General features: G+C 35.1%; 1 protein-coding gene across 3 annotated transcripts; it reads left to right on the top strand.

The window, feature by feature from the left end:
* Nucleotides 1–983: 983 nt before the first annotated feature.
* LOC148955387 (uncharacterized) lies at nt 984–27846 on the top strand. Of its 3 annotated transcripts, none has more exons than XR_016143722.1 (3): nt 984–1097; nt 20862–20974; nt 27461–27843. XR_016143722.1 is itself a non-coding variant. In XM_089108173.1 (3 exons), the coding sequence occupies exons 1-3, from the start codon at nt 14494–14496 to the stop codon at nt 27723–27725; spliced, it is 507 nt and encodes a 168-aa protein (XP_088964299.1). In that variant the 5' UTR covers nt 14391–14493; the 3' UTR covers nt 27726–27845. The 3 variants fall into 3 exon arrangements, 2 of the variants coding, with proteins under 2 accessions (XP_088964299.1, XP_088964300.1); XM_089108173.1 differs by lacking the exon at nt 984–1097 and adding an exon at nt 14391–14622 and having other exon boundaries at nt 27461–27845; XM_089108174.1 differs by lacking the exon at nt 984–1097 and adding an exon at nt 17970–17999 and having other exon boundaries at nt 27461–27846.

Genomic DNA, 27846 nt, shown 5'->3' with positions numbered 1-27846 from the left:
GGCAATACCATCGATATTCTAATAGACTGAAAAATTTATCTCGCATAAAAATTTAGTTTCTTAGCGCTAAAACATTAAGATTTTCGAAAAATCTATGATTTGCACTTACACTAGGGCTGGCAGCTCCACCTTGCATGCTGGGGGCAGCTTGTGAAGGACTCACATCATAGCCTTGTAGAGCGGAAGTGTCCTTATTCTCCTCAATTTGATGTGGGACCGCGGAAGGGCCGAATCTTTGCTTCGTAGGGTACTGCTTTTTGCCTTCTCATTGTACGACCTATCCATTTTTGGGGAGTGGGGCATTACTCAGGATTTTCCTTAAATATAAATAAATTTTGGTTTTTCATATTCATTTGCAAAACGTTGAAACGAGAACCTGTAGTCCTCATCAATGGGAGTGGGCAGGTAGGGAAAGCAAAAAAATGTGACTTAAAATTTAATTCAAAGATGTTTTGTAAACTGAGAAAACGAGTGCACTGCTTTGAGCAGCAAAACAGAGCGGAGGGTGATTTAACATAGTTCTTGTAAATTCAAATTTGAACTATGTGTAAATGTCTGGATACCATCGGCACTCTACACCTTTAATAGAAAGTAAGCAACCCCTCACTTGTCAAGGCACTTTTGAGGGTCAATGAGCTCTATCAAGGCCGGGTACTCTTGAGGATTGATGAGCTCTATTAGCGCCAGGGTATCTTGAGAATCAATGAACTCTATCAAGGCCATCTTCTAAGGCGCTCTTGAAAGTCACTGTACTCTCTAGCCCTCAGAGTTAGTACAGCAATGACTTGGGATGTTATTTGCACAATAGATTCTGAGAGTTTTATGACTCATGCATCATTGAGTCGTATGGATTTGAGTGGCTCAAAGTTTCTTTGCGCTGGAGGCAATGAACTCTTACATATTGTATTTCTTTGGCCTTGAGTGTGGATATAAAAAACTTGATGGAGAGTTAATATCACAGTTCCATATAGACACTTGACTAGCTTACATTGATTCAAGTTTGAAAAAAAACTTTGAACTGTGATTAAATTGTAAACAATTATTTCTAGTAGAGAAGTTACGATACAGATACGGATTCTGATGCACCATTGGAACAGGTTAGTGATCTAGGTTTTTTTCGTTATAGGTTTAGTGGAAGGGGTTGCTCTTCATACAGTTTTGTTTTGTCGAAAACACATTTACAATCCCTTTAGTTACCAAATTGCAGGTAACTGTATGTCATATATCATCTTTCGTTTAAAAAACTCCCCTCTCTACTAGTTATTCTTGAACCTTTGAATTCAATTCGTGAAATATTTTGGAACTTTGACCTTCATGGGACGATAAAGAGCATTACCAAAACTAAAAAACGCATAAACACTGCCTTTGGGTGGTTTACGAGATTAGCCCTTGAGGCAAATCTTAATTATTTTCGATTCTGAACATTTAAATTCTTTTTTTTTTGGGGGGGGGGGCTTTTTGGAACAAGTCGATGCTAATAAATTAGAAACATATTGACAGAAACTCACATATGACATTATGAATTAACGATTAAATGAAATGAGTAGTATCCTATTAATATGTCGGATCGCGCCCATTGAACTTATGAAATATTTTTCTGTGGTGGAATCGAATATGAGACCTGAGATTTCCTATGATAAGAGAATGGTGCTTTAGACATCTGAACCGACAATTCGGTGATTCTATTGCATTTCTACAACTAAAGTATAAACAAAAAGCTTCAAGAACTTGTTATGTCAATGAATTGTACCAGTTTGTATATCATATGTCATCTTTAGTTTAAAGAACTCCCCTCCCTACTAGTTATTTTTGAACATTTGAATTCAGTTCGTGAAATATTTTTGAACCTAGACCTTCAGAGGACGGTAAAGAGCAATATAAAAACTAAATAGTGAATAAACAGTATCATTGAGTGGTTTGCGAGCTTAGCCCTTGAGGCGAATCTTACTTATTTTTAATTCTGAACATTTTTTTTTGAACTGAAGCTTTTCAAACTTTTTTCCATGTCATAAAATGATATACAATCTTTAATGAACATGGTTTTTGGATTTTTTTATTATCTATCTGAACCAATAAGTCAATGATATTTTGTGTTCTTACAAATAAATACTACTCAACAGTCTTCGTGCTTTTGTTAATTCATTGATTTGTATGTCTTTATTCATTGTATAACCTTTCGTGTTTAATAAAACCTCCCTACAAGTTGTTCTTGAACCTTTGAATTCAATTTGGGAAATATTTTTGAACCCGAACCTTCAGAGGACAGCAAAGAGCAATATTAAAACTAAAAAGTGCAATAAAAACGTCACGAAGTTAAAAAAGAGTCGCGAAGAAAAAAGAGGACGCAAAGCAAAGAAAAAAAGTCGCAGAGAAAACAAAACGTCTCCAAGCTAAAAAAACAACGTCTCGAAGGGGGAAAACGCTGAAGAGCCAAAAAACAACGTTGCGAATAAAAAATGTCTCGAAGTTCAAAAACGTCGTGAGGTAAAAAATGACACAAAGCAAAGAAAGAATAACAACTACGCAAAGAAAACTAAATGTCGCCAAGCTAAAAACAACATTGCGAATAAAAAAGTCTCGAAGCTAAAAAACAACGTCTCGAAGGCAAAAACCGTCACAAAGAAAAAACAACGTCTTGAAGTTAAAAAATCTAAAGAAGTTTTCTTCGTCTCGAAGTAAAATCAAAAACCTACTACTGCTACTTTTACTACTTCAGGGAACTTGAGGGAACATAAATGTGTATCAAAACTGTATTTTTGTATCCTAGGACAATGCACACTCATCGGGAAAAAGAGCAAGGAAAGATGAGTTTAGTTTTAAAGCTATTTTAGAGGAAGGTGGCATACAGTCTTCTGGTCTATTAGATATGTCAACATTAGACGATTTATTGGCCATGGTGGACAGTATTCAAAATCCTCGAAAATTCCATTCTTCTAACTTGATAACCATGGACTCATCATGTGAACATTGACCAGCTCTTTTGTTGGAAACTTATGAAAAGATGAATTTATCTTCCCCTCTTGTATGTGTGTGTTTTGTGAGTGTGTGTTGTGTGTCTGTGTGTTAGTGTGTCTGTATCATGATATGCTAGTAGGTTAACCTAATGTAACCTACACAGGCTAGGTTGTGTTAAGTTAGGCTAGGTGACACGTTATCTAACCTAACTTAAACTAACCTATCCTGTGTAGGTTAGGTTGGCCTACTAGTATATGATAAATTCAGTTTCACGAACAAAAATCGGTGCACAACAAGTACCATGAAGAAAATCAGTTTCATAAGAAGAAAAATTAATGTATAAGTTTTACGAAGAGAAAAAACAACATGCAACATGTCTCACGAGCAAAAATCATGCTACAAGTTCCACGAACAAAATCAGCATTCAACAAGTTCCGTGAACAAAATCAGATTCGTAAAGAGAAAAATTCAATGTACAAGTTTCAAGAAGAAAAAAATAGCATGCAACAAGTTTCTTGAACAATAATTAGCATGCAAAACGTTCCACGAACCAAAGATCAGCACGCAAAAAGTACCATGAAGAAATAAGTTTCACGAAGAGAAAATCAATATATAGCTTTTACGAAGAGAAAAATCAATTTACAAGTTCCTTGAACAAAAGTCAGCATACAATAAGTTCCAAGAACACAATCAGATTTGTTAGGAGAAAAAATCAATGTAAAGGTTTCACGAAGAGAAAAATCAGCATGCAACACGTTTCTTGAACAATAATCATCATGCAAAATGTTCCACGAACAAAAGATCGGCACGCAACAAGTATCACGAAGAAAATAACTTTCACGATGAGAAAAATCAATGTATAACTTTTACGAAGAGAAAACGTCAATGTACAAGTTTCACGAAGAAAAATCAAGATGGGAAAAGTTTCACGAACAAAAATCAGCATGTAAAAAGTACCACGGACAAAAAAAAGCACGCAACAATTTCCGCGAAGAAAATAAGTTTCATGAGGAGGAAAATCAATGTACATGTTTCGCGAAAAGAAAAATTAACATGTAGCACGTTTCACGAACAAAAACCAACACGCAACAACTTCCTTGAACAAAATCAGTTTCATCAGGAGAAAAAATCAATGTACGAGTTCCACGGAGGGAAAAATCAACATGCAACAAGTTTCAGGAAGAAAAATCAGCATGCAACAAGTTCCACGAACAAAAATAAGCATGCAATAAGTTCCATGGATAAAATCAGTTTCATGAGGAGAAAAATCAGTGTACGAGTTTAACGAAGAGAAAAGTCAGTATACAATAAATTTCACATATGAAGCGAAGAGAGGAAAGGAAATAATAAATGATAAATAAAACTAAAAAATGGCGAGAAAACGAGGATTTTGTCAGCCAGTGGTAAAATATGAAGACGAAAAACCAGCGAATATTTCGACAAGGACCTCCGCCAATTCGTCCGTAGTGATAAAAAAAAAAACAAAAAACAAAAAAAACAACAAGAATCTAACCTTTTAGAGTTCACTGCACAAGATCCGAACAAACACTGAATGAAAGACCAAAGCCAAAATCAATGAAAAAAAGGATTTTACCGAAGAGATTGTGCAAGAATCTTTTGCGTAGCATTGCTCTTCTGCCATTTCGGTTTTGATTAGATATGTTAATAGGTTCTCTTAAATTTGATTGGGTGCAAATATCAAAAGAATCTTTTAGTATTAAATTGTTATAAGTTGGGCTTAATGAAATGTCTCTGGTGTCCCTATTTATAGCCAAAATTCCTGTTTATATATTTGTTTATCTCAATACCTCTTTGAAAGATTGCGGTAGGCCATTTACAGTAGATATTAAAATTGCCTCCTCAAAAAGGACAAGATGTATAGGATTCTCGAAAATATGCTGGGGCAATGCGGAACCAAAGTTGTCATTTTTATTTTTCAATCTCGAGGACTTATTTTTGAAGTTTTGTGTTCTTACAAACGTTCACCAAGTTGTTGATGGGTCCTACCAATGTAAAATTTCCCACATGAACACGGGACTCTGTAGACACCACTACCCAGTACATTGTCAGTTTTATCTTTTCCTGAGTTGAAAAAATGTTCAACTTTTTGTTCATTTTTGAAAGAAACAGAGAGATTGTGTTTTTTAAAATTTTTCCAAGTTTATCACTAAGTTTTGAAATGTATGGTAGAGGGGTTAAAGTTTTTTTCTCAATTGCCGGAACGACTGAATCAAGTGGGACGAGTTCCTTATTTTGGTTCCCTTTTTTGGTTTTATTTATTATTTCCTTTCCTCTCTTTGCTTCATACGTCATGTATAGCCAGTGTGGTCTTAGAAAGTAATAAATTTCACAAGCAAAAAAATTAGCACTCAACAAGTTCCAAGAACATAAATCAGCAAGCGACAAGTTCCATGAATAAAATCAGTTTTAGGAGGAGAAAAAACAATGTACAAGTTTCACGAAGAGAAAAAAAAACATGCAACAAGTTTCACGCGCAAAAAATCAGTATGCAAGATAATCCATGAACAAAAAAATCAGCACAAAACAAGTTCCATTTACAAAGTCAGTTTCATGGGGAGAGAAAATCAATGTACAAGTTTCGTGAAGAGAAAAATTAACATGCATGAAGTTTCACGAACAAAAATCAGCACACAGCAAGTTCCACTAATAAAAATCAGCATATGATAAGTTGCACGAACAAAATAAATTTCACGATGAGAAAAATTGATGTACAAGTGTCATGAAGAGAAAAATCGACACACAACAAGTTTCACGGACAAAAATCAGTATGCAACAAGTTCCACGAGCAAAAATCAGTATGCAACAAGTTCCACGAACAAAAATCAGCTCACAACAAGTTCCACGAACAAGAAACATCAATTTACATGCTGTGTGGTAAAGTGGGTTTATGGCTTTAAAGTGAAGTTGTAGTTGATACCTTATTACTCCCTTTATATGGGATATAACTGTGGTACTAAGGTAAATAAACTTGGGTAGCGTGCCTCAGGCTTTGACCTGACTAATTAGGCGCACCAGCTGGGATTTATTCGAGAGACTTAATTAAGATTGTAGAGAGGTTGGCTATAACATAATACTTTTATTTATGCAACGCACAACATACCTTCTGGAAATATAAAACCGCCGGGACTAGTTGTACCAGAGAATCAACAATTATTTGACTACTATGATAATATAATAAGACACTTAGACACTTACGATATTTGACATATAATCCAAGGTATTTCTAATAATATATCAAAGGGGCAGAGGTTCGCCCGACAACTGAATTAGTGCGAACTGAGTCTCAAAATCTTAGTATATACATGTATATATATATATAATGTCAATCGTGTCTATCCGGCCAGTTGATGTAATTAGCCAGAAAAATGGCTATTGAGTAAGTTTCTTTCAAGCCCACACATTGCAGGATGCGTACTTTTATTTTAATAAAAAGTGGTAATTCAAAACTTTACATCTTGTAATTTTTTCACGTTATAAATTTTTTTATTTCATATTAAATTATTTTTGTTTAATTAGGCAATTGCCACAGTACTCTCCCCTTTAACAAGAGTTGTCCCCAACTCTATATGTTTTACTTTTATAACAACAAATTTTAAGTATTTTGTACATGCTTCTCATGCTGCCGTTATTTATCGGTCATTCTAAGCATATAACCTGAATGGGTTTCTTTAGGGCCTTGCTTATGGCCAAATGTTTATGGCATCTCTGTTCTTCCAATGATATTGATTTTGTTATTTATCCTTTTTATTATATTCTTATTTTTTATTTTATCTCTTCTGGTGTATGTTTTAATTCTTGGTTCTCTGTGGTGTGTCCTGGGTGTGTCTTCTTTCTTTTTTTATTCTTTTCGTATTATTATAAATTTTTCTTTTAAAACTCTTTTTTAAAAATAATATTATACTTTATTATTAACCACAATTTATTATGCATTATATCAGTGTCTTTACTTAACTAGATTTAAAGTTATATTTGAAACTATTTGATTAATTTGAGTTTAAAGCTAATTCCTATTAAGAATTTAATTCTTGGATGATGTGGTTGATTAAATATTTATCTTCCGGGGATAGAAATACCTTGGATAGTCAATATATAACAAAAGTTTTTTGTAACTACAAATTTCTTTAGATACAACACTTTATCTTGGGATTATCTTGGGAGATACTAACTACAAGCTCTTGCAATGCATCAGCAATTGGTTGATATTGGCATAATACATGAACCAAAAATTGTCTAAAGTTGCATCCAACTTTGGTTGATATCGGCGAAAATTAACCAGAAATGAGTTGTAAAAAAAACTAGGTCTGTGGTCTAAAGAAAATTTTTATATCAGTATACACATAAAGCATTAACGTTTACATACATAAGGGAAAGAATCACACACTAATATATACATATAATTTTTTTTGTTAAGTAAGAGGCTTATTGCTTTCTTACTTCTTTTCTAAACACAATGTGCCGCTAGAATAAAAACATTATGTTTCTGTGTTTTTGTACATTAAAATTAGCATTAGTTATTAAAAAATATATATATTGACCAAAAGTCACAAAACTTAGATAGAACATTCTACTACTGGTTAATACTTAAAGTATTTGTGAAAAATAAAACACGGTATATACACTTGCATTGGAATTAATTCCGATTAGTACTTTGTTAACTGTTTACAAAGCATTAATACAGAATATTTTTTGAACAACACCGCTGATTTACACATTGACCAGAACTCACAAAACTTAGATAGAACAACTAAAGTTACTTTAAGCCACTATACAGTAATATAACCACACAAGAAACATTTTTTTTTCATGTAGATTTCTCACAAAGAAAAACTAAAAATTGGTATAACTCTCTTTTTCTAAAACAAAATACTCAATATACCAATTTAACATATTTATATATAGTTTATACGGACATAAGTTGTGTTGATACATAACTTAATTGTTTAAAACAAACATTAATTATGTAACCTTAAAATTTATTTAAAAAACTGCAATGTTTATTCTTTGTACAAATTTTAAATCAATCCAGCAAGACTTTTAATCTGATAAATCTGAACTGCAATTAAAATATTTACACAACAATTTTTTAAATCGAACAAATAGTTTTTAAACAAATTATTTTTGTTTAATTAGGCAATTACCATAGCTCCACGAAGAGAAAAATCAGCTTGCAAATAGTTTCACGAAAAAATCAGCATGCAATAAGTTCCACGAACAAAAAATCAGCTTGCAAGAAGTTTCTTGAACAAAATCAGCTTCACGAGGAGAAAAATCAAAGTACGAGTTTCACGAAGAGAAAAATCAACATGCGACAAGTTTCACGAACAAAAATCAGCACTCAAAAAGTTCCACGAGCATATATCAGCACGCAACAAGCTCCATGAACAAGATTACTTTCGCAAGGAGACTTGACTTACTTGACTGAAGTCCCATCCGTCCTTGAAGGTCGTCTTGGGGCCTCTTTTTTAAGAATTAATTTACAAATTTTACGAAGTGAAAACACAACATGCAACAAGTTCCGCGAACAAAAATCGGCACGCAACAACTTCAATGAATGAGGGAAAATCAATGAATCAGTTTCACGAAGAAAAATTCAACATGTAACAAGTTTCACGAATAAAAGTCAGCGCGCAACAAAAATCAGCAAAAAAAAATCAGCAAGCACCCAGCTCCATGTATAAAATTAGTTTCACGAGGAGAAAAATCAATGTACAAGTTTAACAAAGAGAAAAATTAACATGTAAAAAGTTTCAAGAACAAAAATCAGCATATAACAAGTTCCATGAACAAAAACCAGCACGCAACAAGTTCCATGAACAAAATAAGTTTCATGAGGAGAAAAATCATTGTACAAGTTTCACGAAGAGTAAAAAACAACATGCAACAAGTTTCTTGAGCAAAAAAAATCAGCACGCGACAAAATTCATAAACAAAAACAGCACGCAACAAGCTCCATGAACAAAATAAATTTCGCGAGGAAAAAAAAATCAATTTGCAAGTTTGATGAAGAAAGAAAAATCATCATGTAACAAGTTTCACGAACAAAAAGTCAGCATGCAACAAGTTCCACGAACAAAAATCAGCACACGACAAATTACATGAACAATATAAGTTTCACGAGGAGGAAAATCAATGTACATATTTTACGAAAAGAAAAATCAACATGTAGCATGTTTTACGAACAAAAATCAGCACGCAGCAACTTCCTTGAATAAAATCAATTTCATCAGGAGAAAATGTAACAAGTTTCATGAACAAAAAGTCAGCATGCAACAAGTTTCACAAACAAGGACCAGTCATAGTGTGGTATAGGTTGGGAATCGTTGGAAAATAATAGCAATAGAAAACAGAAAATAAATCCATTGGGGTATTCAAACGTTAGAAAACGCTTAAATGATAATGAAGGGTTTCGCAGGGTACCACCATGCTGTCAATTTTTATAGAAACCATTGAAAACTAAGGAGAAGGATCATTCAAGAAATGTTTTAAATCCTAAGTGGTGTGAACTACCTTGGACTATCAGGTTCTAGCAATGAAATGCTAGGTCCCACCCTTCAAATGAAAACAGTGTTTAATTTAGATTTACAAGCTTATTTTTGGGGGAAAGATTGAAAACATTCTGGGGGGTGATGCCAAGGGCAGTAGTGGAGTAAGGTGTTTTGAGGAGCATCATGAAAGGGTTGACTAGTGAAAACATGAATCAGTGGGTTGAATGCATAATTTTTCACAAGAAAATATCTGGAAAACGTCTTAGGAATGGTGAAGGGGATGTTGGAGGGGACAGTAAAATAATGCCATTGTGGCGTGAATTGCTTGAAGTAACATGTTCTACAGCTTAAAAGTTAAGGTGGAGGTGTTGAATGAATTTTCCGGGGTGGTGTGGTGACTGAATTCTAACATGCAGTCAAAGAAATATGGTATTTTCATTAAAAAAAAGCTCTCAAGACGGCCTAAAAATTTACCTATAACGAGACTATTTGAAATTTGAAGAGAAAATAATATTGAAATGCGTGCTAATCAGCTAGGGGTGCATAGTCTTTCCAACGCTGTATTTTCATTAATAGCTCTCAGAAATACCTCAATACAGGGCTTAAATGTACCTCTAATATCAACCCCGCCCCTCTGGAATTGCCTGCTAGGAGCCCCCATCTTTTTATAATTCATACATGTTTTTGCGTATGTTTTATCCTTTTATAAGCACTTTTTCACGTTTTTTTTGTTTGTCGTGTTTTTAAGTGCTTTTTCTGTGATTTCGTGATTTTTAATCGTTTTTATCCTTTAAAGGGTTTTTCAGGTTTGTTCTTTTACGTTTATGGTGATTTTAACTGCTTTTTCTGTGATTTCATAATTCTATAACATTTTTTATCAATAACTTTTGTATTTCCAATGGTCTATGTCTTTTTAGATTCCATGTCCCATGGAGAATCTTCAATATGTAAACATTTACACAATTTAAGTGTCTTGTAGCCCATCTCGCTTTTATTAGTAAAAATATACGCTAGCAGCATTCCACAATATTATTTGATAATACTCTTTAAAAACATTACTTAATGACCAGGTGATATCAAATTTCTAGTAATCGATTTCCCCCTTGCATGTCAATTATCTCAACCGTAGGAAACACACAATTAACATTCTAGGATGCGTGAAAAGGGCGCTCTCCTTCCGTGCAAAGGTTTTTTCGAAGAATTTATCAGCCGAAACAGAATATTAGAAATAGATTGCTGGCGCCTTTCGTTAGGGCACAGCTCCATTGAATGGAAATGAACTTACGAGTCCTAATCAGGACAAAAATCATAAGAATATAATGGTCCTCTGAGGAAAATACATTGAAAGAAAATGAAGTCTCAAAAAGTATTTTGTAACAGCCCACGTGTGTGTCCTCTTCAGTTAAAAGCGGGGATTACCCTCGAATTCTAAAAAAACAGGTCACATTCGAGTCATCTGTAAACAGTTCCCATTACATAAGAGTTAAAGTAATATTGAAAAACGTCTTGGAAAAAAAGTCTTGAAACGACTTGAAGCAAAATGTCTTAGAAAACGTCTTGAGATGTCCTGGAGCATCTTGAAACATCACGAAGAGAAATGTCTTGAAGTATCTTTTAAAATAATGTCTTAATAAAATTCCTCTGCCTGGCGCTGTCATTACGTAAGTTTCACGTGTGTGCCGTGCCCAGTTACAATTGGGGGTCCCCCCACGAGCTCTGAAGAAACAGTTTACGTTAGAAAGTGTCATCCGTAAAAATTCCCCATTACTTAAGAACTAAAGAGAAAAAACACCCTGAAAGAAAAAAACGCTTTGAAAGAAAAATAAAAACGCCTCGAAGAAAAATGCATTGAAAGAAAATGAAATATCAAAAAGTATTTTGTAAAACTGATGTGTGTGCTGCCATTGCGTAGCACTCACGTGTACGTTGCCATTACATAACACCCCACGTGTGCACTGCCCTTACGTAACACCCTCGTATGCTTCGTCATTAATTTATTCCCGATATATCTACTAACTCACGTACGATTGCATTAACCTAAACTCCAATTACGTAGGTAACTCCCGGTACTTTTCAATTAGCTGGTACCCACGCGATATATTCTATAGAGAAGATGCCAATGGAAACTAGTCAAACGGGTATCTTTCAATAGAGAATTGGATCGCAAACCGTAGTTTGTCATTACGTTTACAACACTTAAACTCTTTTTTGGGGGTTTAGGGGGAAAAAGGTACCTAGGTAAGGTTAGGTTACGTATTTAATATATGCTATGCTTTACCAACCCCCCCCCCTGCCCCTACACCCCTAAAGTGCAAATATATATAGCCCAAAATTGTTTCTAAACTCTTGTATTTTCATCATGTTGTATTTTATTTCATTAACATTAACCAAACTTTTACTTCTAGCGTGGGTATCAGCTAATTGAAAAGTACCAAATTCCCTATGATATAACACCTGTTGAGTTACGCAAGACTCTCAACCCTAATTACGAAGCAACAGAATGTAAACATTGACATCACTAGCACCTGTGCCTGTTAGCTTCCCCCTATGACTTAACTAAAACCTGCTCTCGTGATCCCTTGTATTCAGGGAATATTTGACCATTTAAAACAGGGCTGTACTTGTATTGCGGGGATATCTGACCATTTAAATAGATTGAGGCATTACTATTCCTGTTTACTTGTTAAATTAGAAGTGTGTTTGGAGCCTATTTAGTATAACAAGCTTATGACTTCTGTCTTGTCTCCACTCTGAAGGCATTGTCATATTCTCTTTGGACTATTGTGAACAAAATGGGTTATCACAATTTCGATCTGATGCGTTTGGGGAAAAGAGAGTGTCAGGGGTGGGGACTAGTTGCCCTCCATCATTTTTCACTTTTAAAAGGGAACTAGAACAATAAATTTCGAATCAAATTAACCTCCTCTAAAGTTCACACAACCACGCCTTCCATAAAAACCTTTTATGCCCCCGGGGCACAGCTTAAAACCCTTGCCCCCAGACTTTGAGGGCAAGGATTCAAAGGTCTTTGTTCCATCCCCAAAGACCTTGCTATGCGACCTGTGGACTGTTTTTGAACAAATGGCTATCTCAAATTTTTATTGGATACATTTGGGGTCAATAGGAAGTGAGGGGTTTGGGGCTAGTTGCGCTCCAATCACTTTGACTCTTAACAAGAGCAATATAACTTCTGATTTTCTGTGAGCCCCCTGCAAAGTCTAAAGGACCACTCTTTCCATAATAATCTTTTATGCCCTGGGGCATAATTTACATCCATTTTCCTAAGGGCAAGGGGGTATCATCTTCAAAGACATAATTTATAGATCTTTGAACTACGGCGAGCAAAATTGGTATTTCAAAATTTTGATGACCCTTGCCCCCAGACTTTGAGGGAAAGGATTCAAAGGTCTTTGTTCCATCCCCAAAGACCTTGCTATGCGACCTGTGGACTGTTTTTGCACAAATGGCTATCTCAAATTTTATTGGATACATTTGGGGTCAATAGGAAGTGAGGGGTTCGGGGCTAGTTGCGCTCCAATCACTTTGACTCTTAACAAGAGCAATATAACTTCTGATTTTCTATGAGCCCCCTGCAAAGTGTAAAGGACCACTCTTTCCATAATAATCTTTTATGCCCTGGGGCATAATTTACATCCATTTTCCTAAGGGCAAGGGGGTATCATCTTCAAAGACATGATTTATAGATCTTTGAACTATGGCGAGCAAAATTGGTATTTGGAAATTTTGTTTGGATGTGTTTGGGAAAATGATGAGCGTGAGGGGGGGGGAATGGGATGGTTGCCCTCTAATCATTTTCAACTAAATGGTCACTAGAACTTTCAATTTTCAATCAAATTAGCCCCTTTCGAAGTTTTGACAACAACTCCTTCTATACGAAGTGCCAAGGTCTAAAAAAATGTATTGTGCCCACATTACTCTTCACTTAGGCAGCGCTATAGTGCTTCCTATGTGATCGATTTGTTTTGCGTTTTATTTGTTTATTAATGGTTATTAGTGGTAGTTTTAGGTATAAAAAATTATTTCACTATATTTCGGCTCGTTTTTGGTTTAATGTAGCTCCTTACTTCTCTTTAAAAACTTCTTGTGTGGAATAAGTTTTTTTTAATTAATTAAGAGAACAGGTTATTTGCACAGCAGCCAATCATTTTTGCATTATTTATTTTCTTATAATCAACCAAGTTACAAAAAACAGTTAGGGCAATGTTCTCGCCAAAAGCATTTAAGTAAATAGTATTTAAGTAAATTGGCTTGGGTATCTCTACGAATTAATATTATGCCTTGTTCACGCATTAACTGAAAAGTGTGTTAGGAACCTATATAGCATAATAAGCTTTTGACTTCTGTCTTGATTAACAATTAGTCTACAGATTGAATGGTATATCCAAATAGCAACAACTTCTCAGTAGAACACATCAAAGTTTTTATAATTACCGTTACTCTAGTTCTCAGAGGATTGCCTGTTTTATCCTCTATGAATACTTCTTGCAGCCGAATTGCAGTTAGACTAACATGGGTCAATACTGCCTTAGTATGAATCTATGCCAGTGTTGTCAGTATAGCCTACTAGAGTTTTGAAAATATTTTTTAGGTATTTTCATTGACCCCCTTCCCCTTCAACCCGAAAAAATAACCCCCAGCTTTGAAAAATAAATTTGCCCTCCCTCTTCCATATTTTTGTAAGTTGGTGCCACTATTTTGTGTTTGGGATTATTCACTCATTAATTATTAAGTGTGTTATCGCATTACGAAACTATTTTTGCTACAGTGTTTAAAACATAGGCTTTGTGCTGATTCTCAATTAGCTTGCAGATTTAAGTTTTACCGTAATCACATAAATCTTTGTTCGAAGCAAGGGAAGTTTTAGATTCAGTTGTGGACTAGTGGAATGAAGTTCATAGTTTTGATTGTGCTACTAGCAATATCTCAAACATGTTTGAGTATCGATGGTTTTGGAATATTTTCTGGCTATATAGGAAGATTTGTGAGGCTTTCAACCACACAAGGATTAATTATGTCCATTTTTCTTCTTTTATTTTTACAATTGAGGTTTTTCGACGTGTTTCCTATTAAAACTATGACATTTAGAGGGAAAAGAAGCGTTGACACCGCCTTCACCCAAGATACAAATGTTCTGCTTCAGGTACTTCTAAATTTATGCTTTATCACCAAAATAAATTAAATCACCTCCTAGAATAAAAACAAAGGAGTAACACAGTTGAAAAAACCGTAGGGGCAGTTGATAAAAGTGAACTCCATTGAGAAAAGAAGAAGCGTCGTAAAAGACCTGCTTCAACAGGAATTTATCTGAGGAAGGGAACTACGACAGGCTTGTTTCTGAGCATTTTTGAAAAGTACTAGCGGAATATTTGCTGCAAAACCTTTACTCAAGGTTTTAGGTAGGTAAAAGATGCTCTGTGTAGATTTGTTGGTTTTGAAATGATCTGCGATATCTTGGATATGGCATCGGGAATCGGGTTGAAACTTTCAGGGAGTCATGGGGCGGGTAGGGGTAGAGTGAACTCAAATTCAGACTTGGGGGAAGAAACAGAAATAGATATAAAGACACCCTGTGTACCCAGGCTATCGAAGTAGCATATCTGCAGTATTTCGGGAACGTCGCCATGTTATCCAAATACATGATAACATGTTGCCATGTTATCCAAATGGTAAATCGTACAGCTTGGGGTATTGAGTTGAAATTCTTAGAATATGCTAGGGAGCAAGTGAAGTTGATTTGTTGGTACTTGCTTACTAAACGTACTCTTTTATATACTGCTAAAGAAGTCAAGTTTGGTTAATGCTAATTAAATAAAATAAAATAGGATGAAATTATAATAGTTTAGAAATAAATTTGGGCTATATATTTGCACATTAGGGGGGGGGCGAGGAAGGAGGAGTAAAGCATATCATATATTAAATACGTAACCTAACCTAACCCAGAGTGGTGTCTTGAAATAACCAGTCTGGCGGGTAATTGTAGCATCTCCAGTTTTACATTCCATAAAGAGTACATAAAAGGGTACGTTTAATGCACAAGTACCGATTTGCTACTAGTTGGTGAAGGCCCGAGCGAAATCGAAAAAAACTATATGTATCCAGTTTATGGGTATAGCAGATATATATTATATCGGAAACGGCTTGGGGGTGGAGTTGAAACTTTCAATTAATATTGGAAACGAGAGGGATGAGGGGGGGGGGGCAGAGGGATTCCAATTTCAGAGGGGCAACATTAAAACTTAAGACGAACAGAAATGGTTTCGTATATGAAGGGGACTGTCCCCTCTTTAACACCTCGCTCTTTACGCTAAAGCTTTTTAGTACTTTGAAAAAAATGTTTCATGAGTTGTTCTTAAAGGATTGGCACATAATTAAAAATTTAGCGTAAAGAGCGAGGTGTTGAAGAGAGGGAAATCCTTTTCATTTACGTAATAATTTCTGCACGTTTAAAGTTTTAATGTTACTCCTTACTTCCAGTTGAAAAAACTTGTATTTTTGTTTAATTTCTGATCGTTTGAATAACGCAAGGAAATCTGGCCCAACCTCCACGAAGAAATCTCCCTCCCCACGGAAATACCCTCTAGACAATTCAATCCTGGTGAAAACTTACCCCTGACAATTACCCTCAACAACTCCACGCGTAAAATTGAGACGGAAAAAGAAAGCAATACATATACAAAGAATTTTGTTTAGGATTTCTGGCAAATTTCCCCAGTGTATAATTTACTCTGATAAGTTCACCCCTGGAAACAACCCTCCCCATGCAAAATTCTCCCGTGGAAACACCCCCAGAAGAAAATTAGTACCCCCCCCCCCCAACGAAAAAGTATACATACTTCCCAATTATAAATACTATGCGGAAAAAAGGGGAAATTTTATAACTTAAAGACCTTTTCCTGGGCCCGTGGGGGGGAAGGGTCATGTTATGTACAAAGGTGTAATGTTATGTAAAGTCAGTGATCCAAGGCTTGCTATCGTTGAAAAAAGCGAGGGGGTGGCTCACATCAGCCGCAGTTGGTTTGAAGGTGGATTTTAGGGTAATCGTGGGCACTGATAACGAATATCGAGGTGCACAAATTCGCACGCGTGTAGAACATGGTCATTTAGCCTATAAAGTCAAATTTGGCCTATAACGACGTCATACCGCTAAACCGAAAACCTTATAAACTTGACATATTCTGAATTCTAAGAACTAGTACTTTCACGTGGTATTTTTAGTTTTTCCCCATAACCTTTATTTTCTTAGTTAATCCCTATTCAATTTTGAAAACAAGGTTTTTTTTATATAGTTTTCTTAGATTTTTCTGTTTTTCTGAAAATATTTGCCTACATAATTATATTTTTTTATGCTTTGTTTGAATTCTTCTCGTTATTACAAGTCAAACTATGTGCCTATTTTCCGAAAAATCTTAATTCTTGAGCAACTATTTATTTTTTTTAAGAAGCATCATGGCTTTAAAAAATGAGCCTACAATGACCAAGTTTCTTTTAATTTTCTTTTAGCTGTTAAAAAAAAGCTAAAACGAATCTAACTGCACATCATGTGAACCGTCAGAATGTCCTTTACACGTTAATAAAAAACAAAGTCGAGACTTGAATCTGCAAGAATATATAAGCGTTTGAACAAGAAAATCCCCCCCCCAAAGGAAATTTTTAGAATACTGGCGTTTTACTCGTTGTTTTATCTCACCAAACGATAGATAACTCTTTTCTGAATCAAATCATGTATTTATATTCTATACAACTAATATTTTTAACCAGGAAAAAGAACAACAGATTCCTCGTTCTAGAATCACTTGCGCAAATTCGGTTTCCACTGCTATAAAAAAAGCCAAGCATCTTATATATTGGGTTTTAGTTGCATAAAGTATGTATCCATAAAAGTCTAATTTCTCCTTTATAGGCTAAAATCGTCAAGTTCTACATTAGTGCGAGCATGTGCACCCCAATATTCGTTTTAAACACCTTAGATTACCCCAGAATCCGTACTCAAACCAGCTGCGGCTGATGTGAGCCACCTCCTCCCTTTTTTTGAACGATAGCGAGTCTTGGATCACTGCCTTTTGCATAAAGTACTGAAAGCTACTACAAAAAGGAAAATATTTAGAATATTATAACGACTCTCTTTATGCTGAAAGAGCTGCGGACTGGGGATCACACTTAAACGCCACAAAAAAGATGATTCCGATTTTCTTCGCATCTAGAAACCATAAATACACCGCAGCTGCGCTTAACTATCTAGAAGAAATGCTACGCCTGCCTGAAAAAGCACCAGAAGTTCACAGAGAGTTTTTAAGTGGCAATTTTGTTTTTAGGAAAACAACTAAGCCGTTTTGCAGAATTGCATGCGATCTGCCTTTAGAGTCGACCGTGAATCTGGACATCAAAGGTCATCGAGGAATTTCTGGTATCGTTGGTGCAATAACGAATGAAAATGCCACAGATTGATATCTGGCTACTCCTCCCTTTCTCACAGCAGTCACCAGAACACTGAAAGCAAACCTGAATATGGATGACGAGGTAATAAAGCATCATGAAGATACCACTGCGTTTACAAATCCAACAATAAAAGGCAAAAATCGGGTTATGGAGTTCCTCGGAAACCCATTCAAGACGACGAGAACAGAGCTGCACAACTTTATGACAGGGGATAGAGCTCCAAAAGCCGTAGCGAATAGTCTGCTTCTTTGACTGGTCCAAGGTTTTGGATTGTCAGGATGTTAATTCAGCCACAAATGGTTTTACAAAGGGACTGAGTGATTTTATCAGTTCAACCTTTCCAGTCCTTAAATCAAGCCGAAAAACTTCCCATATACGCCCCTGGAGGTCCAATAGCCTGATAATCTCTTCATACCGTAAAATGATCTAAATAAGTTAGTATGCAAAACCAGTAGCGTTATTGACCTAACTAATTATAAAAAATACAAAAACTTATATACCAAACTCGTCCAGGAGGCAAAAAAAAATTATTGCTATTCAAAAATCTCTCGCTACAAAGGGAACTTGCAAAAAATTTGGTCCACAATAAATGACATTCTTAAAAAAAAAGAAATTGAAGATCTATACCTATTAACCTTAAGGACATCAGTGGCAGATTAATTGACCCAATTTCAGTACCGGATTCTTTTAATAATTATTTCAGCAATATTCCAAATACTAACTCCTGCCCCCTCCTTGTCAGTACACCCTAGTAAAAATCTCAGATCCATGTATTTCTCTCCAACTGATAGTAAAGAGGTGCTTCAAGTTATTGAATCTCTTTCTAATAGTAGTACATCTGACTTCTTTGGCATAAGTAATAAGCTTCTTTGGACCGTATCTTCCGATGCTTGTGAGCCCATTGTGCACATAGCAAACCTGTCTATAACCAGTGGAGTATTCCCATAAATATTTAAATCAGCAATTGTTATCCCGATTCATAAGAAAGGCGATCCGTCTGAAATAAGTAATTATCATTCAATCTCGCTTCTCCCAGTTATATCTAACGTGCTCGAGAGAATTATCTTTCGAAGCCTTTCTCTCTTTTTATTTGGGATTCATCCTTCAGATTTGTTTATTTTTCCTCATCAATATGGCTTCCATTCCAAATTTTCAATTGTTCATGCACTAATCAACGCCAAATAGTTTATACGTCCCCAACTTGACCTTAAAAATACTGTATTGGGCTTATTTTTTGATTTTCTTAGGCCTTTGACATGGTTTATCACAGTGTTTTATTAAGTAAACTCAACAACTTAGGGATTCGTGGAGTTCCTTTCTGATGGTTCAGCTCTTATCTCTGTGGTAGAGTACAGAGTGTGAGTCTGGGTGGCATGACTTCGTATCCCCTGTCTGTCCGGAGGGGCGTCCCGCAGGGCTCTGTTGTTGGTCCAATACCTTTTCTCCTTTATATTAATGATTTTGTTATGGACCTGGGTCCATCAGTGCACCCAGTACTTTTTGCTGACGATAGCAACTTTTTCATCACCGGCCTTAATTTACCATCTGTCGTCACCTCTGCTCAAATCCTTCTGAATAGAGTACCGGAGTGGTGTCTCATTAACCGCATGATCATTAACAGCAAGAAAAGTCAGGTTGTATTATTTCGAACCCTTTACAAAAAAAATGAAGCTCAGCAGATTCCTCCCTATCATTTGCAACACACGTTTCCTACACCAGAGCCATAATCTTGCAACAGGTAAGTATGATTAATCGTGTGAATTATTTTCTTCCTCCCGATATCCTTGTCACCCTTTATTACTCTTTTATTTACCCATATATCTCATACTTTGGATCTGTTTGGGGCAACACTTATCCTTCAGTTACCAGCAAATTAAAACCTGCCCGAAAACGTGCCGTCAAAGCAGTTTTTCGGCTGCCCCGACTATATCCCACCAAGGACTTGTACTCCGATTTTAGTATTATCGCTTTTGAACAAATCATCAAAAAATTAAATCTATCCCTACCATCCTCTGCTTACCATATAAGTCTTCCTCCCCAATTATTATCTTATTTTAATTGTAATAATTCTGAAGGCCTCTGTCTCCGTTCATCCAACGGTTCCTTCATTCTCCACAAGCGTGTCTCTAGTTCCGCCCAGCAATCCCCCATTTAAAAATCTATGCTTCAATGGAATATAATACCCTCCAGTGCCGAGCTATCCACAAGTTTTCGCAAGCTGTACAACAATGTTACTACACCTTGACATTATAATTCTCTAAATTTTTAATCAATTTGCTTTAATTTACCCGTGTTTTCTCTTTCTTTTTTCTTTTTTCCTCTCTTCTTCATTTTCAATTTTTTGTTGTTATGGTCCTCAACAAGTTCGCTTCCAGGATCTTTATTATTATTGGTGTTATGTTTTATTTTTATTTGAATAAATGGACTTGAATTGAATTAAATTGAGTACTTGTCATACAAATCTCGTAGACAACAAACATGGTTTTCTATAAAAAGTTTAAAACAAGTGGGGCAAATATCAGCTATGCGTTATAAATGCTTACTCTGGAAGCTGATAAGCGAATGCGGGGAATGAATGAACTGATCAAATTTCCGAAAGGATCTAATCAATATTATTGCTTTTTATTTGATACCATAGATATACTAAATATATAGATGGCCAAATAAGCGAGAATATACGTGACAGGATAAGACTAAGGCACTAGAGCTGAATCAATTTTATCAAATAACCAAACCATCGACAGTATTTAGTCTTTTAACAATTATTTTTATCGGTAGCCCAAATTTCATTGGTGTTTCATTGGCAAAGGTAAAATCGAGCTAGACAACCTGCAACTGAGAAAAATCGATTATTGCCATTCTATTTAAATCTAATATATCTATGTTTATACACTCGGTTATCGAGGTAATTTGACATTGATCTGTGTTTTTTATTTCTTTTAGATTGCACGAAAAGTAGACACACATGATTGCAGCTTTAAATATTTATGTGACCTGTCTGGCAGTAGAACAAGTAGAGAAAATATAATAGATAAGCTGTTGATGAATTTTTCCAGGTACAGAAGTAACACGTTTTAAAACTTATATTCAAGTGTAAAAACCCAGCTTAAACGTTTGGCTTGATTTTTTTTTTATGAATTCAATATCTCGATTTCCCTAAGATTAAGCACGAACAGAGCAATGTTCTAGGTCATGGAAAATTAAGTAGTACTAAACTTGGTACTTATGTGTTATAGTGATCACACTTTGTTCTTGATCTGTAATGAGACCGGTTTTCTGTGTCCACTCGTAGATAATCAGCCTAGTCTGAGCGAGATAAAGTACTGTGCAGGTATATTTTCATTAAATATTTAATATTTAGAGGTAGTTAGGTTAGGTTTTTAATATATTGTGTTGCGTTCTGGGCGGCCTGCTTTCCATAATTCTCTGTTGTAGTTTCCATAATTTTGGTACTAAAGTATTATATTTTTATCATATTTTGGTATATTTCATTATGATTAACCCAACTTCATTTCTTGAGTGTGGTTGCTATACCACGTAAGTACCCTAAACTTAGTTGTTAAATTCCTTCTGGTAAGTGGATGTCCCATTATTTTGTTATTTGTGCTAAAATTAACCGTAAAGCTTCTTCTATTTTGAAGCAACTGTAGTGTCATTTACAGGGTGGGGTCGGTTATACTCATCTAAACGACCTTTGGCTAAAATTTTAACATATTCTATTAAGCTGGCCTATAATCTTGAACTCCAGCTTTGTGCTTCAGACCTATCGAAGGCTCTTGCGCCCGTCCAAAGTTTGCATTTGCTGAAATGGATGGATTGAATTGTATAGTGTTTAAACTATCAATACGGACTTGGGTACTTGCGGCTTAAATTAAAACCTAGGAAATGCACTCCTATTTGTTTTGGTGTGCGTCAAGGTTATGTTCTTCCTCCAAATATTTTTTAATCTGTGATTCATTACTACTTTAGATCTTATTCGATCGAAATTTTAGTTTGGTTAGTAAGATGTTTCATATTTGGCAAAAGCTGTTGGTATTTTGTTAATTAGTCGTTGAAAATACTCTGAATTTTGAAATGATGTGTTGTCTGAAATAATTGAAATTGTACATGGTTCATATTGTCAAAATATGTTAACTTTGAATTTTGGAAACATTAGATATTAAGTTTTAACTTGCGTGCAGTTTCTTCATCACTTTTTGTCAAGATTATATAAAGAAAACAAGTATTTTCAACAGAGAGTAAGGAGCAACATCAAAATTCAAAACGAACAGAAATTATTCCGTATATGAAGGAGTTTTTCAGTTGAAAAAAATTATTTTTTTATTTAATTTCAGATCGTTTTTCAAATAATGCCGGTAAATCTCGCTCCGCCTCCATGAAAAATTCCCTCCCCTCACGGGAAGCTCCTCCGTGGGTACTTCCACCCACGTAAAAACACCCCCCGTGCAATTCTCTCTCGAAAATTAAATCCTTGATGATCCCCCCCCCAACGGAAGATTTCTTGCGGACGATTCAGTTTGAAAAATTCTCCTTACCATACTTTTATTTGAAAAAAACTTTAATTCCTAATCGTTTTTCCAATCACTCCGGAAATCCCCCTTCCGTGGAATTTTGTCTCGGAAATCAAAACCCGCTGAAATGTTTCCTCTGGGCAATTCCCTCGGAACGTATCCACCTGCAAAATTGAACTGGCAAAAAGAAAGTAAGAAAAATAAAAATAATTTCGTATAGGAATTCTGTCAAATCCACCCCGTGGAAAAATTTTTCTGGAAAGTTCATCCCTGGAAACCGCCTCCCCGAAAAATGTCTGTACTTTCCAATAGCAAATATTATGCGCAAACAATTGGCAAATTTCATAAATTACAGGCCTTTCTCCACACGTTATGGGGGTCATGTTACCCCTAAAAGCATAGTTAATGGATCTTCCAACTATGCTGAACAAAATGGTTTATCTCAAAACTTTGATTGAAGAAATTTGGGGAAAAAGGGGCGTGGGAGAGGGGCTAGTCGCTCATCAATCATTTGCCTAAAGGACACTATAACTTTTAATTTCCGTTCAAATGCACGTTTAATTTCAGGTCGATGCCAACGCCCCTAAAAAAAAAAGAAAAAAAAGCACATCCGTAATCTTTCTTCTGGCAAGAAATGCGAAATTCCGCGTTTTTGTATATATAAGCTTGAAGCTTCTACAGTAGGACTCTCTGATACGCTAAATCTGATGGTGTGATCCTTGACTTTTAGGGGGTCTTCCCATCCTTTTTTCGAAAATCAGTCAAATTTTCTCAGGCTTGTAGCTTTTGATGGGTAACACTAAACTTGATGAATCTTATATATTTGGAAGACAGCATAATAGGCCGATTCTTTATATATATATATATATATTGAAATCAAAATTTTGTGTCTTCGAGTTTCGGTTACTATTTAGCCGTGTCGTTCCTTACTTATAGTTCGTTACCTTGAACTGTTAGAAAATGAAGAAAATTGGGAAGATTGGGATATTTTTTTGAAGTTCCGTTTTTTAGAGGGTTAGTTGGGTTTTTTTTATAGGGCCGAGTTGCTCCTTACTTACAGTTCATTCCCACGAACTGTTTGATTGTTTAATTGCAATGGTTACATCTTTTACATGGCTTGGTATCTCCATTTGTTCTCCGACAAATTCTTCTTTTCTGAACAGATTGAAACTTAAAACCAGAAGTCTCAAGGGCTTAGTAGAGCCTAATTCATAAGCCCAATTTGGTTGCAGGAAACGGCCTCCTCCAAAATAGGGATCTAAAGTTCCATTTAGACAGGGCCAAGAGAACTTAGATGAAGACATAAGATTTTGAAAAAATAAGTTGCATCGGTTCGTGACTTCTCAAAATAAACAAAATTATTTCCTATGTATCTTCTATGGTCTACCACCTGACATACTGTGTTGCGTGAATGGTCAAATGTGACTTGTATTTTGAAATATACATCAGATTAGCTTTGTTTAACTGAAATCAATAAAATTTGTCATTGGAGCAAAAACAACTGGACTCCGAATTGCTCCTTGTCCCATGTCTTAACTACGAATTAAATAAAACAAAAACAAGTTTTTTCAACTAAAAGCAAGGAGCAACATTAAAATTTAAAACGAACAGAAATTATTTCGTATATGAGGGGGTTTCCACATCAATTTCAAAAATTTTGCCAGAATGTTTTTTAACCGAAATTGGCCAATTTGATACCCCTTCAGAATGTTCGAAAGTGTGGCTGCATACGTCGCACACCCCTCAAGCCGGCCCTGATCTTTTGCATATGAAGTGGCTCTGGGGAAAAAAATAAGTAAATATTTATAACAATAATAAATAATATATAGGACGCTTATAGCTCTGTATAACTCGCAACGCTAGAGAGTCGCCTCTGATAGCAATTTTATTTTATTTAAGTTTGAATTACTATATAAATTTGTTTTTGTTCGATTGAAGTTTGACCCTGGCTCTTTGCAATTCTCGGAGAAAGTTCTTTTTGGGAAATGTTTTAAGCAAATTCATTTTATTATTTTATATTTTTATTGGTTTTAAAATTGTATATTATTGCAAAAATACAGTTTCAGTCAGAAACATTTAAGGCTTGGAACAATAAAAAGAAAAATAGAGGGATGTGCGGAATGGAACCGCGGACCTCCCGCACGTTTAACAGGCCCTCTACCGCTGAGCTACATCTCCTTAATAATTCCGATGCTAACTTGTGATTATCATATTGTAGAAAAAACGGATAAAGTCAGACGGTAAAATGTTTATTTTTCAAATAAAGTTGAGATTATAACTAGAGCTATGCAGTAACCATCTAGACAGTCACTTGTTGGATAAATAAAGAGCAAGTAAAGAAATAGTGCATAAACACTTGTGAATGACACATATTTTTAAAATGAAAGTAGTAGCCTATATTGTAGATAAAGGAAATATCATAAGGTGGTTGTTTGAAACAGTATGAAAAATATGGGTATTAGCCAACAGTTGGGGCTATTGAAAAGAAAGCATTTTAAGAAAACAATTCTTACTTCAAAATATGCAGAAAAATCCTAGTTAACACATTTCGAAGGCGCTTTCACTAAAGTTTACCCCCAGCTCTTCCCCAAATGAACAAATATATAGCCAGAATTATGGATTTTCCATTCATTTTGCCATGCGTCACTTTTGCTTCATCCCAAATTTCAACGCAATGATTTGGGCTATATATTTGCACATTAGGCGGGTAGGGATTTAGGGATTTGGGGGCATTTCGATTCAAACTTAGCGAATCTTCTATTTCTTCGACACTCCCATATCAATATTTAAATAACAGAGGGTATGTTTTGACGGTTAAGTCTCACTTAGCAAATTGCACACATATGCGCAAACTTCTTTGAAGTGCTTGAAAATAGTTCATTGAAAACATTTTGCTCCTCTTAAAATATATAGAGGATCAAAATAAGAGGAGCGAATATTCTCAGTCAACTGTTTTAAAGCACTTCATAGAATTTGCGTATATGTGTGGAATTTGCTAAATGAAACTTAACCGTCAAAACATGCCATCTGTTGTTTTGTCCCAACTGTTTGGGACAAGAAAGTTTGAATTTTGTCCCAATCCTGTAAGAAAAACTCCTGAAAAACACGGTTCATTTAATAAGAACAATAAGAACCTTGTTTTTAAAATATTAAAATACTTTAGTATTTTAATGCTTTAGTATTAAAATACTATTAAATACTTATATACGTAATAATTTCTGTTTGCTTTAAGTTTTAATGTTGCTCATTACTTTCAGTAGAAAAAACTTGTTTTTTATTTAATTCCTAAACTAGAAATAGCACCAATAAGTGTCATTTTTGGTCCCACGTAGCACTTTACTCTGGTGCTATGAAAATATCATGGTTGCACCGGTATCTGCAACCTAGTAAGGATAACTTAATAAAAAGCACTTAGATATGAGCACTAGCTTTCTATTGAGCCTACAATGAGTCTACAAGTCCAACACAACTAAATATAATTCCCAATAGCCTAATAGCGCTGGCGAAAAAGCGAGCCATATCGCTGCTTCAAATACAAAACGCGATTTAAATAGTTTTCAAGAGGAGATGGGGGTCTGTATATGTCTGTATATGTTTTCATTTTGAACCATGAAAATCTCATATGATGTATTCCTTATTTGCAATTTACGTCATGTTTGAGCGGATTCAGAGCCAATCAAAATACATTAAAAATTGTTAATAAACTATTGTACTCTTGAATCGGAACTGCCTTGTCGGCCAACCGTCTAGGGCCAAACAAAAGCAGGTCGTCTCGGAATGGGATGGGAGGATTTCGTAAGCAAAGATTTAAGGGAAATGACAACTTCTTGGGAGGGTCTAAATAAGGAGGGTTTTAATAGATTGGGATGGAGGATGCGCACACATAGCTGTGTTCGCCTCAGGCGGCTTAGTGCAGCAGTGAGTTGTTAGTAGTAGTAGTAGTAGCTATAGTTGGGTCTGAATAGTGGTTATTCTTTGGAATCATCATCCATTGAGCAATGTTCCTTACTAGATTCTTATACACTAATTTTTATAAGTTTTATCATGTATTTTTATAATTTTTCGTGGTTTTTATACACTGGTTTTATGTATAAGTATTAATATGTGTTCCTTCCAGACTGTTTTACAGGAATATTTGGGGAAAGATCCGATGTTCATTGTCACGAAACTCAGACAAGTAGAGATATTGAGGTTCCTTGCCTTGTTTCTAGTAGGACTGCTTTTTCAGTTATTTATAGAGGGGCTAAGCTGTGGAATAAGCTTGCCCCAAGTACTAAGGAATTACCCATTATTCAATTTAAATCTGAGCTACGTGTAGGGTTGCTTGGTAAGTATACCTTCGAAACAGATTGAGATTGATGGAATTGAATTTGGCAGTAAATGTTTATTGTTTTTTTATTATTATTATTATTGCTTCGGGATCATGATATTATGTTGTTCTATTGTGTATGAATTATTTATGTAAGTTTATTTTTCGGTACACGGTTTCACCCTTCTGCTTATTATCGATTATACTTGTTTTTTTTTGTTTCTTTTTTATTCTTCTATCTTTATTTATTTATTTTTTATTCGTAGCATACCCTCGCAAGCGACGCTTTTGGTGTGCTACCGATTGATTTTGTCTCTGTTTTTGTTTTTTTTTGGATAATAAATTGCTATTACTACATAGACAGTTTCTTAGAAGACGTGTTTTTAAACTTTGGGTATCTACTCCATGGTCCATTCTTCAACAGGTGGCAGGTGTTGCAGCAAACATGACTACTTACTTCATCGACTGTTTTGTCAATAGTTTCATATGTTTTTTTTTTCATCAGTGTCCTATGTCAGTATTTTTCATTACTTTTAAATATATGGGCTGCTTAAAGAAAACGGCAGATTACCATGAACAGATAAACTGAAAGGCATTTTTTTTTCTTATCTTTCACTGATTTCAACTTTAGTAACTTCTGAAAAACAAAAATAGAAAAAGCCACTTTTCTTAAAATTTTAGTGAGTAAGAGCACATCAGATCAATATTTTTTTCTTTTACAGGATGGAACAGAAGAATACATTTAAGTTTTGGAAAAGAGAGAAGAATGGTAGAACATATCCTTACAAAGTTGCCAGTTACATTGGAGAAACATCAAGAGGCAGAGAGTGCGCAAATACATACAAGAAATGTCCACTTACCTATGCAAAAATGCACGAAATATTAAAACACAATCTCTTTAGCAGAAAACCAGAAAAGCAAAAAGTACATTTTGACCCAAGACTTCAAATTTGGGGTCGGGATAATTCTTTCCATTGGTATTTATAGACACCAACAAATAAAATTTTTATCAAAGATTGGATAGATATGCTATAGGGTCAAGTTTGTCAAAATCGAAGTGTAATATAGGATTATGAACTAAATAATCAATCTATTGCTCATATTGATG

This window comes from Artemia sp. Qi Xiang Cuo, chromosome 2, assembly GCF_049724085.1.
Source record: "Artemia sp. Qi Xiang Cuo chromosome 2, ASM4972408v1, whole genome shotgun sequence".
Classification (NCBI taxonomy): domain Eukaryota; kingdom Metazoa; phylum Arthropoda; class Branchiopoda; order Anostraca; family Artemiidae; genus Artemia; species Artemia sp. Qi Xiang Cuo.
Note: the sequence above shows the minus strand (reverse complement) of the source record. Positions and strands in the feature narration are given on the sequence as shown.

Bases quoted from the DNA above. Each gene is read 5' to 3' on its own strand.
- LOC148955387 (XM_089108173.1), top strand. From the start codon at position 14,494: ATGTCCATTTTTCTTCTTTTATTTTTACAATTGAGGTTTTTCGACGTG. The intron at 14,623-20,861 runs GTACTTCTAAAT...TATTTCTTTTAG, and splicing joins ATACAAATGTTCTGCTTCAG to ATTGCACGAAAAGTAGACAC. The intron at 20,975-27,460 runs GTACAGAAGTAA...TTTCTTTTACAG, and splicing joins CTGTTGATGAATTTTTCCAG to GATGGAACAGAAGAATACAT.